Genomic DNA, 17,018 nt, shown 5'->3' with positions numbered 1-17,018 from the left:
CGGTAGCTGGAAGTTAGAAACACGTTCAGTAAGTTCTGTGGTTGTCCGGAAGACGTCAAATACGTCTACATACGTCAATGTGCGTTGGAGATACGTTGCACATAGATTCAAATCACGTTACTCATAGGTTAGAAATAAGTTTCGGGTATGCTAAACATTACCTCGACGTGTTTGATTTATGAGTAACTTACAAGTAACGTGTGTCAATGATCGCGTAACATGCCTACAACTTATGGCCAGCATATGCGGAACATGTGAGTCATACGTTGGCATAGGTTGAAAAATTTTGAGCATGCTTAAAATTTGTCGACGTGCTCAGCGTACTACGACGTATACCAGCGTGCTTCAGCATGCTCTTAACATATACAAAACTTACCCATAACGCATTCGTCGTGTGCCAGCGTATTCGGCAAATTTTTCATATGTCGGCATACGCTGGCTAAAACGTCAAGGTGTGACATGGCCTTGACACTTCGATGTCTAGTGCGGTTATGATTTGAATCGTCGAACGGCAGCCTTTTAATAGGCTATGCCACGTGATCGTCGGCAATACGCTGCCACACCCTATGCATACGTTAGAGTATCATTGGGCATACGTTGTGAACGCCAACAACACGCTAAGCATTCGTTGGTATAAGTTATCTATAAGTTATCGAATCGTTCTGTGTACGTTACTAATACGTTATGCATACGTCCAACTCGTTATGAATACGTCCAAAACCTTTTTTAAAAAACCATCAATAGTTCAGCGTACGCCAGCGTTTTACATACATTTTGATATGTTGCCATACGCTGGCGAAAACGTCAAGGTGTGACAGCCCCTAAGGACCCTCAACACACAGAGGCTATTTTGGCCCATCCAGCCAATGCTATGATTGCCAACCTACAGTATTTCCACCAACCTGTGACAGAATTTTGTATTAAAGACTTCCGTGCATTGATCAGCAAACCTGTTACTTCCCACAGGAGTGAAGGAATGAAATAGCAAAGACAAAAACAATTCAGTCAAAATGGATGTGGAAAATCTTTTCAGAATTTTTTTTATTCTTAATGTCGGTCCATTGGCTTGTAGGATCAGGTTATAGACATCGAGTACTGCTTTATTTATGCTCATGATGTTTGATTTGCAAGTTACAAATAATGTGAGTTGAGTTTGGTTCAATAATCATTAATTGTGGACTCAAATCAAGCGGCTGTGGTGCAAAACCATTCAATGATGCTCAAAGTTCAAACTTTGCAGCTCTAATGCTGTTCAAGGATAATCATCCTCCAGTATAATGTGGCACATGGCTGCAGTCTGGGAGTCTGCATATTTGTGCATCCATTGCGTTACTAATACTGTCACCCTTCACTTGTGTTTAGGTCATCCTTTATCGGACCACAGACTAAATACAGATGGTCGGTTTAGAGACAATGGTAGATTGACAATATGAAATCCAATGAGAAATTATATTGTAAAATGGTTGCAGATATTAAAGAAAAGTCTCAAATTACGCTTACAATTGTCCTTGATTTCATCAAAACAAGTGCTTGTCACACCCCTGTGGCTATATCCACCGATGTGAAAAGGTCTTTCACTTTTGAAAGTCTGTCAGTTTAACTTGAAAAGCTAAAGTCGATCAGTTTAACCTAGTCAATGGTTTAACTGGCAAATTTTGTCTGCTGATGAATCCACCCTCTGCCGTAACATCGCTCATCCTTCAGATAGGCAGGCAGCTGCCTCATCCTTCTCTTCAGCCCTTGATAGAATCATAAGCCCTTGATGGAATCAAACAGTTGAAATATGTCTTTTAATTCTGACTTCTGACAAATCTCTCTCCCTCTCTCTCTTTCTCACTCTCTCCCCAAAATGACCTTATGGAAATTCTCCTCTGCCTCCCTCCCCACCATCGACATTCTCAACAATCCTCTTGATTAAGTTCAGTCACTCAATGGTTGGGGTCTCACTATCGGCCATTATATTTCTTTGGCAAGCCACATTTCAAAGTTGGCCTCCAAAGCCAATCGCCGACTCGGCATCCTCAAGTCTGTCCTTGGCACACCTGAACTCTTATCCACTGACAAGGCCTTCATCTGCAGCTTGATGGAGTACAGGTCTCCCCTCTGGACTGGCAACCCTGTCTCACACCTTGCTCGGATTGACGTCCACTTGTGGAACCAACTTCTACCTGCTTTTCAATCTCATTCTTCACTCCAGATTTTCAATAAAGTTGTGCATCCTCTCCTACCCCTCATTCTTCCCCATATCCTTTATTTGTCCATCTCTCTATTTTGTCCCTCAAGCCTGGTGTTGGTGTGTTCCTCCCACTCTTTCAACTGTTCCCTTTGTTCTGTTGCATCCTGATTCATTCTGTTTTCTCGCTCTTCCACTAGCCTTGACTTTGTAAACAAAAAAAAAAAACTACCCCAAGATAATAAGTAAGCACCAGAGGGATAACCAAGTGATAATGTGATCATATAGACCTAAATGTTTTGGCTGAGGTTATGCTTTTCTGATGCCATCTAATGATAAAAGTAAAATTTGAAATTCACTTGTTTAGTTCTCAGAGTGGTCTGTGTCAGTGGTATTCTTCAAGAAGCCATTGATATAATTATGTGCACAAAGATCTCTCACCCACCCCCACATCCCTCATCCACCCAACCCACCCCCACACCTGCCCCACCCTAATCTGCTCATCCCCGCACCTGCCCCTACCTTAATCTGGCCCCATATTCTTATAACTGCATAAGCATCAGTGTAAATCCCCTTCCTCTTCCTCTCTTCCCTCCTGGTACTCATCACACATTGGAACCATAAATAAATGATTCACCTTAGACAAAGCAACACTTAGCTTGGGTTAACCACCCTTCATCATCATCATTTCATATGTGGCACATGGCTGCGGGCTGGTATTCCTGTGGTTGTGGCTGTGCCACAAACTGATGCAATGCATCCTGAGGTTAGACCAGAAATTTGGAATTTGTCCAGGGTGCTGGTGAATCGTTCACTGACTGCACACTGCTCTACAGGTGGTGTATATAAACACAGTGTATAAACTGCTGACTTAGTCAATAAAATGGCTCAAAGGAAAATGTCAAATAAGGATTATATTCGATATGGTTGTCACTGTGTCAGTTGTTTTCACCAATGATTTGGCACAGAAAATTTGGCTACTACTGCTTCGACTACAATGACTACGACTACTTTAATGGCTCCAATTATTGACACTTTCTTGTGTGATCAGCTGTTTCTGTGCCAAATCTTTCACAAACCAGCTGACCAGCATTCAAATGCAGCTGATTTGGCTAGGAATTTGTAGTTTGTTCAGCTTTACTTTTCACACTTTACTCTTCACTCTTCATAACCCCATATTGTGACAAAAGTGCATTTTTTTTTCCTCCAATTGAAAATAATTCCATTGATACAGACTTTTATTGTAATATCGATGCATGTTGTTATATTAATCCAGTCGAATTTAAACAGTAAAAGTTTAAAACTGAAAAAAGTTGGAGTTACGAGTCAGTAAAGCCGACGTTTCATCGAGAATCCACGCGCCTTGTCACGGAAGACGTAAAAGTGAAGAAGAAGATTGAAAATTGCCACATGGCATCGGCCGGTGGAAAGGTGAGTTGGTTTGCAGACCAATCTGGGTGTCACATGATGATTGCAGATGGTGTGGAAGAGATGTTATAGCTTTGTCCCATGTCCATGACAGGTGAAATTGCAAACCGCCATTTTTGTTGAGAGATGGTGATTCAACTCTTTCCCAAATGGATTCCTTTACACCTTGAGCAAACCACTTTTTTTTCTCTGTCTAAGATGACCACGGTGACCATGCAGGAGGTTCAAGTGCAAAATACAGCAGAGTTCAAAGCCTCTTCATAAGCTGGGCGACGATGTTAGTTCATGCAATGAGACCTACGTAAGATAAACTCAGCAAACCCTGAGCTATAACATCTCTTCCATTCCGTCTGCAATCATCACATAACACCCGGCCGGATTAGTCTCCAGACCAACTCACCTTACCACCGGCCGAGGTCACATGGCGATTCTAAATTTTCTTCTTCACTTCAACATCCGCCCTGTCAAGGCAAGTGGACTCTCACCGAAACATCAGCTTTACCGACGAATAAGTCCAACTTTTTTCAATTATAAACTTTTACTGGTCTACTGACAAGAGATTCTTATTCTATCAGGAGGTAACACCCTCACCTGATCTCTGCCTGCTTCATATTTTGGTGAATGGTCCAGCCAGTATATATCAGGACAAGGTCTATTTGTATTCCACCTTCCAGAATGTGCAAATCATACTCGGTAATATCATTAGGCATAAATATAGCCTCAATGACGAAAGATGTTATGAAACACCAAAAATGTAAATGTAATAATAATAAAAATTTGACAATCATGGTTCATCAATAATCAATATACAAATCTATGAGTATGTTCCATATTTTCATATGATTGCTCCCTTGTAAATTATTCTTCCCCATTGTACGAGTATGTAACACTGAATATGTGACAGCCCGAATCACGTCTCCCCAATTCCCCTTCCTCATACAAAATGTAATATGTATGTGTTCCTTGTTCCGCATAAATTACTCTATTGCATCAAGAACTGCATAGTTGAGAACTTTCAGCAAGATTTTCTTTTGGTTGCTCTTATATTTCTCTTTTGTTTTTTGTCCTCCTTTCCCGATTTCCGAACCATTTTGGATCCAATCAAACTGAAACACTGCTCTATCTACACTACCCCCTATGGAACACTATGCAGCCTAATCCCTCGATGGAATATGTAAGTTAATCATTGCATGATCACAATGCAAATCTTTTAATTTTTTTTTCAAAAGCTGTCTTATTCGCATTTGCTAAGCTTCTTTACAAGATGGAATAATTTGGGTCATTTGTTCACATCTGCACTTCATAAACACTTATTAAAGACAACGCATGTCAGGTCAGGTCAGGTATGGGAGCATGTGCCAGAACAGCACGTCGCTGCGTCCACTTTCCGCCGGTACTCCAGGGGCCTCCGTCTGGCCATCCCCCAGGCAGATGCCAGGCCCATCCCCATCTCCTTGAGATGAACGCATATCAAGCCAAATTATTTATTTTTAACGTGTGTGTGTGTGTGTGTGTGTGTGTGTGTGTGTGTGTGTGTGTGTGTGTGTGTGTGTGTGTGTGTGTGCGTGCGTGCGTGCGTGCGTGCGTGCGTGCGTGTGTGCGTGTGTGCGCGCGCGTGCGCGCGCGCGTCAAAACATGTGGGAGTATGACGAGCACTCCGCCAATCCCCATTGGACACAGTTCACACAAAAGCATCGCCTCTAACACAGAGGCCTTGGCCCGGTGACTCTGTCAAATAGACAAAAATTATATGGTCATCATCAGTTATACATCAAACTGAGCCACCGATCCGGATTTCGGGCCTATTTGCCCTCATCAGGATGGTATACCGATAAACATCGAACCAATGATGACCACATTCGTCATTTATTCATCAGACGCACCTCCTGACTGTTATGGTGAGCATCGCCATGGATTATGTCTCGCATGGAAAAACCTCATAATCTGCATAATCAACCTGTTGACTCAACCAAAATCAACCAAAATTAACGACACAGGTTGATTTTGGAAGTGCGGCACGTGAAGACCCAGGAGGGTGGTCTAACTGGGGAGACGGTGGACATTCCCACACAATACTACAGTACCTCCGATGCAAATGGCGAAAACTGGTTGGTGCAAAACAGCTGGATAAGGTGACAACAAACAACACTCAATCCCAAACACCACATCCACATGTGTTCAACACCCAACGAGAACCCCAACACTCGCACAAACAACACCTCATCATGCCCAACATGGACACAAAAGCAGCTGTGTTTGTGCCCCGGAAACACAAAAACACCAACAAGCGCACACAAGTGCTCACCCACACACATACAACACCAGATCACGGGTAAGTAAAAACAAAAAAGGGCAGAGCACCCCATCAATGATGGGGTTTGACATTTGTTTTTGCTTTTGCAAAATAAAAAAGCACTCCTCCATTTGACCTCAAGCACCAGCACGTGACCGGAAATGAGTGGTTGCATCAAAATTAAAACCGGACACGTGCCGAGGCTCGGGGTCTGTTGTGCCTGATGAAGTCGGCTGCGGAGCCGGAGAAACATTGCCTGAGACCGGGTCTGCTTTTTCTTTTTTGCTCAAATTAGCGGAGTCGATCTAGTTTTTTACCTTTGGTTTGAAGCGCTTTCTTCTCAAAAAATGTGTCATCCCAACCACCACAATCTTACACAATATATATATATATATATATATATATATATATATATATATATATATATATATATATATATATATATATATATATATATATATATATACCAATCAATGTGTGACTCCAAGCAAAGAAACCCTGTCCCATACAGCCCTTACTGCATGGTCCTGGAGTGATAAACACCACCTGCCATGTGTACAAATTGTCTCTCACTTCACCGCTCATAACCTCCAGTCATTATCGAATGCAGTCGGGAGCAATGATGTAAAGCCGTTCTCCCACCTAAGTCATACGCCGTGACATCATGGCTATGATGCATGGTTTTGTCTGTGGCTCCACGAAGAGCTTCTCTCGGCACTAATTATGGTAGTGGTAAATGGAATTTATAATCTAACCGAAGCTGTCACAAGTGAATGAAAATGTAGTTACTGACCGGATTCTACCTTATCCGGGCATCATCAGGGCAACGTAACAAGTTTCCATCCACTTGTGACTCTGAAACCTTATGGTTATATTCCAATCAATGTGTGACTCTAAACTATGAGTGGTGAGAGTGCTGGTGCTCTCACCACTCGCACCCCTCACACAGTCACACCACTCGCACCCCTCACACAGTCACACCACTCACACCACGCACTCACCAATACTAGAGAAGGCCATGGCTCTATCATGGGGATCTCCGCACTATTTTTATCCCACAGGGCCCATTCCATTCTCTCCTCCCCCAGTGCTGCACCAGCCACCACCCTTGACATTTCCACCTCCAGGCATCCACCAATATTTTACCCACACCAGCCCTTATGCTTTTTTTGGTGTCAGCTGCCGCTTTATCTTGCCTACATGCCATTTACCTGTGGTTGGCCATCATAGTATCTTACATGGCCATCATTTTCTGATAGTTCTGCTGCCCCCAATTTTCACCTTAAGGTTGGTCGCCATTTTGTTTTGTCCAGCCACCATTTTGTCTCTCTTGGCCTTACAACATGGCCACTAATTGGGGTCGGGGGTCATCCAATCGGGGAATTTTTCCTGCATTGCTGCTCTGAGGTGGTCTGTCATTGATGTCTCCCTTTCACCCTCTAGTGGCTCCTCTACTTCCATTTCCATCGTTGTCACCATGACGGACAAAAATTGCCCTTATTCCTTTGGACCACAGTCATCCTCCATTGTGTTTTATTTTCTTTAAAAAACAATTAATGACATAATCAGGTAAATAAAATAGAATTTGGACTGATATCTCACACTTTATAATCCAAACTAAAAAATTTCCTGACATAAACAAATGAAAATTCTTATGAGGGGATTAATCCCACTCACTTAACTCCCAAATACCAGTCATAACAAAGTGAAATTGGGATTGCCTGACTTTTGACCATCAATTATAAGAAAGTGAAATTTGGTTGATGGTTTGATCTCCACTCCAGACACCAATTTGTATCAAAACTGGCCAAACCCCAAGGGACTGGACATGACTAACTGGAGATTAACTCTGCAAGATGCCAAGTGAGAGGCATTACGGTGCATGCATGGCGAACCCAACATGGTGAGAGTACGATTAATTAATTTGGTTTGTGTGCCAACATTTTTGGAGCGTTTATTCCTCAATCACGATATTTTACTCATGCTGGAGGCCCGATCGGAACTCAAAATCCAAAGTGACGTGAGTTTAAAAATACATGGTATTTATTTGACAACGGCAAGTAGACACAAGAATGCAGAATGATGAATGGTTGAAAGGACAGACGACCATGACGGAACCCACTCAATGCACAGCTTAATCGAAAGTCTCGTCATGCCAGACTCATAAACAAACACACAGAACAATGAGAGAATGAGACAGATGGGGGAGGTAGAAGTCCTTGGTGGCCTTTCCCTTGGAGAGGTTCCAGGAGGCGCATTTTGGGGAGCGCTGGTCAGGGCACTGGTTTTTTCACGGGTCATGCTAGTTCGTCATTGGCTCATACTGCTTCATACCTGGCTCATACTGGTAGCAGCTCTGACTCAAGCGCAGGCTGCGTCTCGATTCAATTTGCTCTCAGCTGCCAGTATTGACTCAACTGTGCCCTCCAAATAACTATGCACTCCAATTAAACTCTGGGCTCCAAATCAGCCACATATGAGCCTTCTAGCCTGGTTCAACAGCCATAACACAACGTGTCGACTGTCTCCCCCACTCCCCCCCCTTGCAGTCGCAATCTCACTGGCCATGGAGTGGGGAATTAAATAAAGAGAAATAAAAATAGAGTGGCACCAACGAGCAAGACAAGCATGCACCCTTATCCCCATGGTGTGTGGGAGGGAATTAAATAATTAATGCAGTGTGGAAAAGGAGAAGGAAGACAAATATAATAAAGCTGATAGTGAGACAGAGCTCTCTTTGTACAGATTATCCTGACAGTGCTAATCTGGAGCATTATGTGCATATTAAATAACGAATTAATCACTTCAATGACCTCATTAACCCCTAAGCCATTATCGTTAAAAAAAGGATATGTGTGAGTCTGTTTGTTTGTTCCATGTACGTTTCCAAACCCCTGACCCATTTCCCAGAAATTTGCTGTACTGCATTATTTTCCCATAAAGAAGGTCAAAGTGAATGAAAACTTTCAATTGTCCAAAATTATGTAAAAAACAAGAAATAATGGCACCTTCAGTGACCGGGCATCATAAATCACATAATGTATGCCTACCTCTCATCTCACACTAGCTCGGGAGATGGCAATACCTTGGCCGGGAGAGAGGTGAAGCCTTGGGCTGCGCCTGCGCATTTGGCAGATCTGGACCTTATGACTTTGCTTTGCTTACTTATAACCTGATCTTGGCTTACAACAATCTTTTGATGGTAATTGCGAGATTTTAATGAACCTGATTTTGATTGAGTGACCCCATCTCATACGGATACAATATCAATCACCTCTTAAATGAAATAATTACTGTGAACCCCTGTGCCACACCAGCACTTTCTGCATGGGTCTTGACCAACAGGTAAGTATCTGCCATGCAAGGTTTACAGAGGGGTGGGGGTGGGTTTAGCATTAATTCCCTTCCAAATGGGGAGAAGCTGCTTTTGCTTAAAAACGAGAAGTTTATTAAGCCTGTGTGGGGTTACTGATGTGAGTAGCAGTGTAGTAACTGACACTGAATGATACTCAGCCTGGAATTTCATGATACCTTTAATATCTTCTTTGCCAGCTACAATTTAAAAACATTGTTAACTTTGTCATGTTAACTATAAAAAGGTTTTATGCTGTAACCCAAATTTGGTAGAATTCTGCCTGGTGAGTCTGATGAGGAAGATTTTTCATGGAATTTACATGATATTCCCAAAATTTTACTGTCCATCATTTTGACATGTGATTGGCATGACCTCTGCAATTTAACATCAAGACCCTGTCCTAATGTTGAAACCCAAATTTGGTATCATTCTGCTGGGTGGTTCTGGAGAAGATTTTTACAGGAATGAATGTGATTCTCCCAAAAGTTGACTAAGTCGGCCATTTTGACACGCTTCTGGTCACGTGATCCGCATAACTTCCACAATATAATTAATATCCCTACCCCACCATAATGTTGCAACCCAAATTTGTTAGCATTCTGACAGGTGGGTCGAGAGAAAAAGATTTTGGAAGGAATTTGCCGTGATCGCCATTTTGGCACATTTCTGGTCACGTGATCGAAATGACCGGCAATTTATCATCCCTTCCCTGGAAAAATGCTGTAATCCAAATTTGGTAGCATTCTTACTGGTGGATCAGGAGAAGAAGATGTTTGAAGGAATTTACACAACTTCCCCAAAAATTGACTGTCGGTCATTTTGACACACTTCCGGTCACATGATCGGCATGACCTTCATAATTTAACATCCCTGCCCTGGCCAAATGTTGTAACCCCAACTTGGTAGCATTCTGACTGGTGGGTCTGGAGAAGAAGATTTTTGAAGAAATTCACGAAGTCGGCCATTTTGTCATACTTAAAGTCATGTGACCGGAACAAGCTTTGCAATTCCCGTTACCAGTCAGGAACGGAATATTGCTGGAAAATTTCAGCTGGATAAGTCCAGTGACTTGGTCAGAGAAGTCGAAAAAAGGAGATGGACGGATGGATGGCGCACGATGATAATACCCTTTCTGGAATGTAAATTCCAGATAAGCTGAAAACAGAGCATTTTCCCACAAAGTAAGTCCCAAACTGAAGCACTTCCGGGCAGCACCATCTGCTGATCATGAATTGGCTGGGAACTTCTGCACACAGCAATTCAAATTTGCCATGGAAATTGAACTGTGGGAAAGCACCCAGATCTGATAACATTCATGCAGAGCAGTTGAAGAATGCCAGCACTCACCTACTCCTCTGGCTTAAGTGCTTCAGATCCAACTGTCTTTCCTCACTCAGGATTCAAAGCTCTGGAAGAGGGCTGATGTTGTGCCCATGTCAGGTAATGTACAGGAGCATGTGCCACAGCAGCGTGTTGCCGCATCAACTTTCCGCCGGTACTCCAGGGGTTTCTGTCTGGCCATCCCTCAGGCAGATGCCTCACCCTTCTCATCTCTTTTAGATGCCAATCAACCTCCTGCAACCATGAGGCACATGTTTGGCCTGTTGGCCTTCCTACTCATAAGGCTCCCTTGCTGATAGAATCTGGTGAGCAGGATCAGCATCAGGAAAACGAGCCAAATGTCCACACAGCTGCAGCTGATGCTCACGGACTATGCAGGTAACAAATGTCATCTGAGTCTCTCTTAGTAAATGCTCGTTAGACACAAGGTTTGACCTGCTATAGCCAAGGATCCTCTGAAGAGACCTGGTACCAAAGGATGCAGAGCAAGACTGGAAGCACCAAGTACATAGACTCAGACTTTCAAACTTCTACATCAGCACTGACAGTGGCACACCCCATGATCCAGTGAATCCACTCATCTATCGACTGCTGGGCCATAACATCTGGAGACATGAATATCACTGCCAAAATAAGTGAATCTCTCTGTAACCTCAATATCCTCACCACAAACTGATACAGACAAGATAGCTGCATTCAAGGTGTCATTGAAAGCCAACATCTTAGTTTTAACACAGGAGACCAGTAATCTCAGCAGCTTTTACTCCTCCTCCAGCACCTCGAGGGCCCCCATAAGGATATTTACAGAATCTCCACAAAGATGACTGCACCATCCACAAAATCAAGGTCAGAGATCTTGACAGTCTTAAATGAAGCACCACAGCTTGAACTCCCTGACATCGTCCTCAGAATCCAGTGCTGAAAATTGGTGAAAAGTGTGCGAGCCAGTACACATCCGTGATGAACGCCAGTAACAACTGTAAATAAGTCAGAGATGGAACCACGACAACACACAGCACTCTCAATACCAGAGTACAGTTTAGAAATCAGATTGATTATTTTTGTGGCACCGAACAAAGACCGAGAATCCTCCAGATTCACTGAATCATTCAAACAAACATTTTGCTGATTCACTGAATCAAACATTTTGCAGAGATCAACAAAGGCTGCATGCATCCCCAGCTGAAAACCTCGCCTGCGTTTGGTGAAGACCCGAAGAGCAAGGACACGGTCAATCGTTGACCTCTTTGGTGTAAAGCCAGACTGCTCTGGGTGCGGTGTTCAAGCAGATGGTGGCGAACCCCATCAATAATTATCCGAGCAAAGACCTTGCCAGGCACTGAGAGCAGCCTCACCCCTCAGTAGTTGGTGCAGTCCTGGTGATCACTCCGCTTTCCAGCGAGGGAAAACAAGGCCCCTCTTCCAGTCAATGTGGGTGATGCCTGTGTTCCAGGCAGAGCACAGATCTGCATGCAACTACATGAGTACAGCATTCCCACTAACCTTGAGAAGTTCAGCAAGGATGCCACAAATCCCAGGAGCTTTACCCCCATTTCAACTGGTTCACCACAGCCTGTGTTTCCACAAATGAAGGTGGATCACAATTCATTGTAGGGTCAGCAATAGTGATAGTAACTCCCCGAACATCCAACTCAACAGATGGTGTATCAGCCTGGTACAGCCACTCAAAGTACACAGCCCAGCAGGCCTTCACTTCGGACTCCTCTATCAAGAGCCTGCCACCCTCCTATTTAACTGCAGTACACTGAGGGATGGGCTTGGAGGAACTTAATGCACAAATTCCCCTGTAAGCATGATGAAAATCACTTGACCACAGGTGATTCTCTACCCTATGACAGATTCCTCGCACATAAACCTCCTTGTCCACCCTCAGCGCACGTACAGTTTTATGCCTCAACTCCCCGAAGAGCTCAGCTATGCCATTATGACTTGCCCTGTGAATCTGGTCAATGTTATCCAGTATCCCTTGAGAGACAAAATTGTTCTTCACCCTTCGGTGAGTTCCAAGACATCCGCTGTCAATATCAAGGACAGTGGTCTAGAAGGCAATCCACAACTCTTCAGGATTCCCCAAAGCACCCAGACCACCCAAATCCCCATTCAGCATGTTCACAAACTCCTCAGTGACCCTCTCATCCTTGAGCTTGCCAACATCCAGCAGGGACTGGGATGGTACCATTCTCCCAGATTTAAGCTGAAACTTCAGAGTTGTGACCACAAGCCTGTGTTCAGTATAGAAGAGCTGAGCACTCCAGTAGACCCTTCAGTTCTGAATCATCCTCCAGCGACCATCAACGAGCACATAGTCAATCTCCTTTGCTACAGAACCAACGTTGGAATCCAAAGTCCAGTGGTGAGTCTGTGGGCCCTGAAACGATGAACGAGCCACCCTAAGTCCATGACTTATTGCAAAATCAAGGAACTTAGTGCTATTCTGGTTCACAGTTCCAGACCCATGGGGAAAAACACATGTCTCATAACCATCCCTATCAGTTCCATTCGATGCAATGAAATACCCCAAGGTGAGAAGAGTGGCTCACTTAGGGCACTGATCAAGCACAGACTCGAACATGGCATTGAATGCATCCTTCATGGTGAGATCACTCACCTCTGTCAGAGCATATACAGACACAATGGAAACGGCACCTCAGGAGTGACGAATTCTTAGTCTCATAATACGCTTCTTGACCGATGTTACCTCAATTATCATTGGAGTCAGCTTATTGGACACAGCGACCGCAACTCCTTGGGCATGGTAACGATCAGAGTGACCAGACCAATCGTAGGTGTAACCATCTGCCATGATCTCACCACTATCCGTTCTCTTATCCTCAGAGAGAGCCGCAATACTGATGTTCAAACACGAGCTCAGATGATAACTGAGACAGGTGATCGTCCTCTCTTTGGGATAGGACATTCCAGGCACCCACGCAAAGGGACTGCCTCAGGTTAACCCAAGGAGACCACCATCTGGTGGACAACACCTCAGCACCATCCCAACACACGCGACCGCAATCTGACCTGGGAAGGTTACCCTGTGGTTTTCCTCTGATCATCAAAGAGTGGGGTCCCAAAGGCTTTGCCCAAATTCCATCATCCGGTGAGCTGCCCTGCGGAGAGCAGCTTCAAAGGAGGTACTCCCACGGAGTGGATTTTCAATTTCTTTGTGTTTCTCTTGTGTTTTGTGGAGTGAAGGGACAATATGTACACATCAGCTGTCCTTGAGACCACAGGTACTAAACTTGCCTATGGCCTTGAGATCCTGCATCCAAGCAAGTCTTTTGATGTAGTCAAGGCCACTATCAGCCAAAATGTTGCTTCTGTTGACCACTGCTACCACAAATGGTGCCTACGTCTCAACGTTCAGAAGTCCATCTGCTCTGTTTTACACTTTCAGAACAGTAATGCAAACAGGCAGTGAGAAATCCAGGGAAATAACATTCAGCTTCCTTTCACGCATGCTCCTATCTACCTTGGCATGCAAATGGACTTGTCCCTGACCTTCTGGCAGCATGCAGAAAAGGTAGCAGGGAAAACAGCTGCTAGAAATAACCTTATCCACAACTAGCTGGCCATGACTGGGTAGCTGATTTCACTAACTTGCGCACCTCAATACTTGCCCTGGTGCACGCCCCTTTATGGGAAGGATTCACCACTCTAAGAAGGTTGATGTGCACCTCCACTCTTCGTTGAGGGTCATCAGTGGATTCTTTGCTGTAATCCCACCCATCACCTCCCAGTCATTAAAGGCATCCACCTCATCACATTAGATGAGCAGCCATCACGAGACAAGTAGCCCTCAATGCATCTCAGTTCCCTGCCCATCCCTTGCACAACAAGCCGAGAGAAGATCAACCCTCCCCCCTTCTTCCCCCAAAGATTAAAGAGCCGCAAGCCATTTACTGAAGTAGCTCAAACCTGTATCACAGCAAACGCCGCTAGCCCTTTATTAAAGTAGCTCAAATCTATATTATAGCAAATGATGGCCTGAGCAAACACATGTGGCAGATGAAGCAATGGCGTACCTACCAATCCAACAGCAGTCTACAACACCTTCTCTGCTCCACCAAGCCCCCTTGGTTGTGATCTGCTGAGGAAGGAACGGTGTCGCTTTAAACGGCTCTGAATGGGTGGTGGCAGATTCCATCACAACATGTTCTCCTGGAACCTTGCTGATTCATTCGACTGTGAGTGTGTCTTCCCCCACATTGTAGATCATCTTGTGCAAGACTGCCCCAGACATCGCCTCGATGGAGGATGGCGAGAACTTCAGCACCTGATCACAAGGGCCCGAGGGTGGGTGAAAACAGCTAATTTCACAGTGTAGACCAAGAACTCAGACAAAGGCCCCACAAAAGATGAAGAATGAATGTTTTGACGGTGTAGATGTATGGGAGACACTCAATGTTAGTCAGAACCTGTGCAGCAAGTGCTGGTGTGGCACAAGGGTTGATGGTCACCAATCCATTATCCAATTAAGACATGCAACTTGGTAGGTGTGTGTGTGCGTGTGTGCGTGTGTGTGTGTGTGTGTGTGTGTGTGTGTGTGTGTGTGTGTGTGTGTGTGTGTGTGTGTGTGTGTGTGTGTGTGTGTGTCTCTTTTGTCATGTCCATGCCAATTAAGACAGATGCTGTACAGATTGGCCGAACTGGCTTTAACTCAGACGACATGCGATTAATGGTGAGTTTGTGCACATGAGAACCGAGGAAAGACACGAGAACCTTATCTTTCTTGAAACCAATGGGTTTATTTCCAAAACAAATAACCAAAAATAACCAGGGGGTGGTGATTGCGACGGTGGAGATGATGTCGAGTGGAGGTGGGGAACAAAGCGGGTCATGGAATCGCTAATAAATAATTATATGCAATGACAAATACAACCTACGGTGCCACACACCAGATTTATTCACAGATGGGGAAAGGAGATAAAAACTGGGTGGCTTCAGCTGCCCGTATGATGAGCAGGTGATTAGGGGATGAACAAGTGATCACAAAGGAGGCAGCAGGCAGAGTAACAGACACAGGACAGAGGCAGGCAAGCAGGACAATCTCCTCAAGGCTCTCCTCAGAGAAAGCTCTCCATAATTCATGATCCTTCTTTCTCCTCACTGCATGCCCAACTCACCACTCGTCAAAGATGATCTCCCTCTCAGAACCAGTTCTCCTCAGAACTCCCTTCTCCTTTCACAGACACTCTCTTTAGTCTTTACGGTCCTTCTCCGATCAGGCTCTCCTCAAAAATCACAAATCTTTTCAGACTAGTTCTCAATCCAACCAGCTCTCCTCTCTCCCTGTTCCCCAGCTCTCCTCTCTCCCTGTTCCCCAGCTCTCCTCTCTCCCTGTTCCCCAGCTCTTCTCTCTCCCTGTTCCCCAGCTCTTCTCTCTCCCTGTTCTCCTCATCTTTTGATCCTCCCTGACATACCGAACACGTGCGATTTAGGTTCCACCCCTCCCAGGGCAATGAAAACCCCACCCCTCGGAAGCGATGTAATCTTCGCCCCTCGGGAGGTGACTAAACGCTCCTCCCCCCATTCTGGAGGTGATTCAAACTCCGCCCCTGGAGACATCCGTAGCTGCACCCCCCCACCCCACCCTTTTCTCCCTTGCCTGGCAGAGCCTCAATTCCACGCGATTCCACCCAGTAGGACATTATGAAAGGGTTATACATACAATTCCTTGACCCTAATCCCTATTTATTTATTATGACACACCATCCCCTGGATGGTGCACATTCAAACAAGACAATCGTTAAGCTCATGTTTCCCTACTTATTACATTGAAATGGGCTGGCTACTCATACATGGACCATACTCCTCTATACACTTCTACCTGGTCTAAAGTATTGTCTAGCCCCCTCCCCCCCCAGTGCCGGTTTAACCACTAGGCCCGTGAGGCCCGGGCCTTGGCCTACGATATGAAAGTCGGACAAATCGCCGTTTACCGCAGTCTGTTCCGATTAAATTTCATGTTCAAGATCGTCATTTGGTCACTTGAATTTGGCCTACGAAATCTCAAGGGCCTTGGCCTACGAAGACCTTAATTCGGCCCTGCCCCTCCCCCCCTCACTCCACAAACGTAAAAACATTCCATCATACTGGTTTCCAGCTGGATTAAAACCATGAATCTCTGGTATGCCAACGTTCTCTTCACCATTAAGCCACTATAAATAAGTGAACGAGAGAGATTTATGCAATCTGTAGGAAGGAAAGAAATATTGGTAATCATAACAACAATGCCTGGACAATAAGTTGTCACAGCCGAATCAATGATGGAAAATTTTTCTTGAAATGTTGGTCACAATAATCACGTTTTGTTTCCACAGGAGATGATTATTAGTGACCTTGGGGCAGAAACGACTTACATGGTGGCTGTCGCTGTGGTTCCTCAAAGTGGAGAAGAGATGCAG

At 44.6% G+C, this 17,018-nt stretch overlaps 1 protein-coding gene across 2 annotated transcripts in view; it reads left to right on the top strand.

Moving 5' to 3' along the window:
• LOC147025135 (receptor-type tyrosine-protein phosphatase delta-like) overlaps window positions 1-17,018 on the top strand; it is a 278,354-nt gene that overhangs the window by 49,624 nt on the left and 211,712 nt on the right. For both annotated transcript variants that reach the window (XM_085885801.1, XM_085885802.1), the window contains exons 4-5: window positions 4,755-4,775; window positions 16,935-17,018. The exon at window positions 16,935-17,018 is cut by the window's right edge and continues 34 nt beyond it. In XM_085885801.1, coding sequence (XP_085741927.1) covers window positions 4,755-4,775; window positions 16,935-17,018 — 105 coding nt within the window. The remainder of the gene's footprint in view (window positions 1-4,754; window positions 4,776-16,934) is intronic.

This window comes from Eptatretus burgeri, chromosome 6 (assembly GCF_056783735.1).
Source record: "Eptatretus burgeri isolate ZD-2024b chromosome 6, Ebu_testis_v1, whole genome shotgun sequence".
Lineage (NCBI taxonomy): Eukaryota > Metazoa > Chordata > Myxini > Myxiniformes > Myxinidae > Eptatretus > Eptatretus burgeri.
This window is presented reverse-complemented; position numbering and strand designations above follow the sequence as displayed.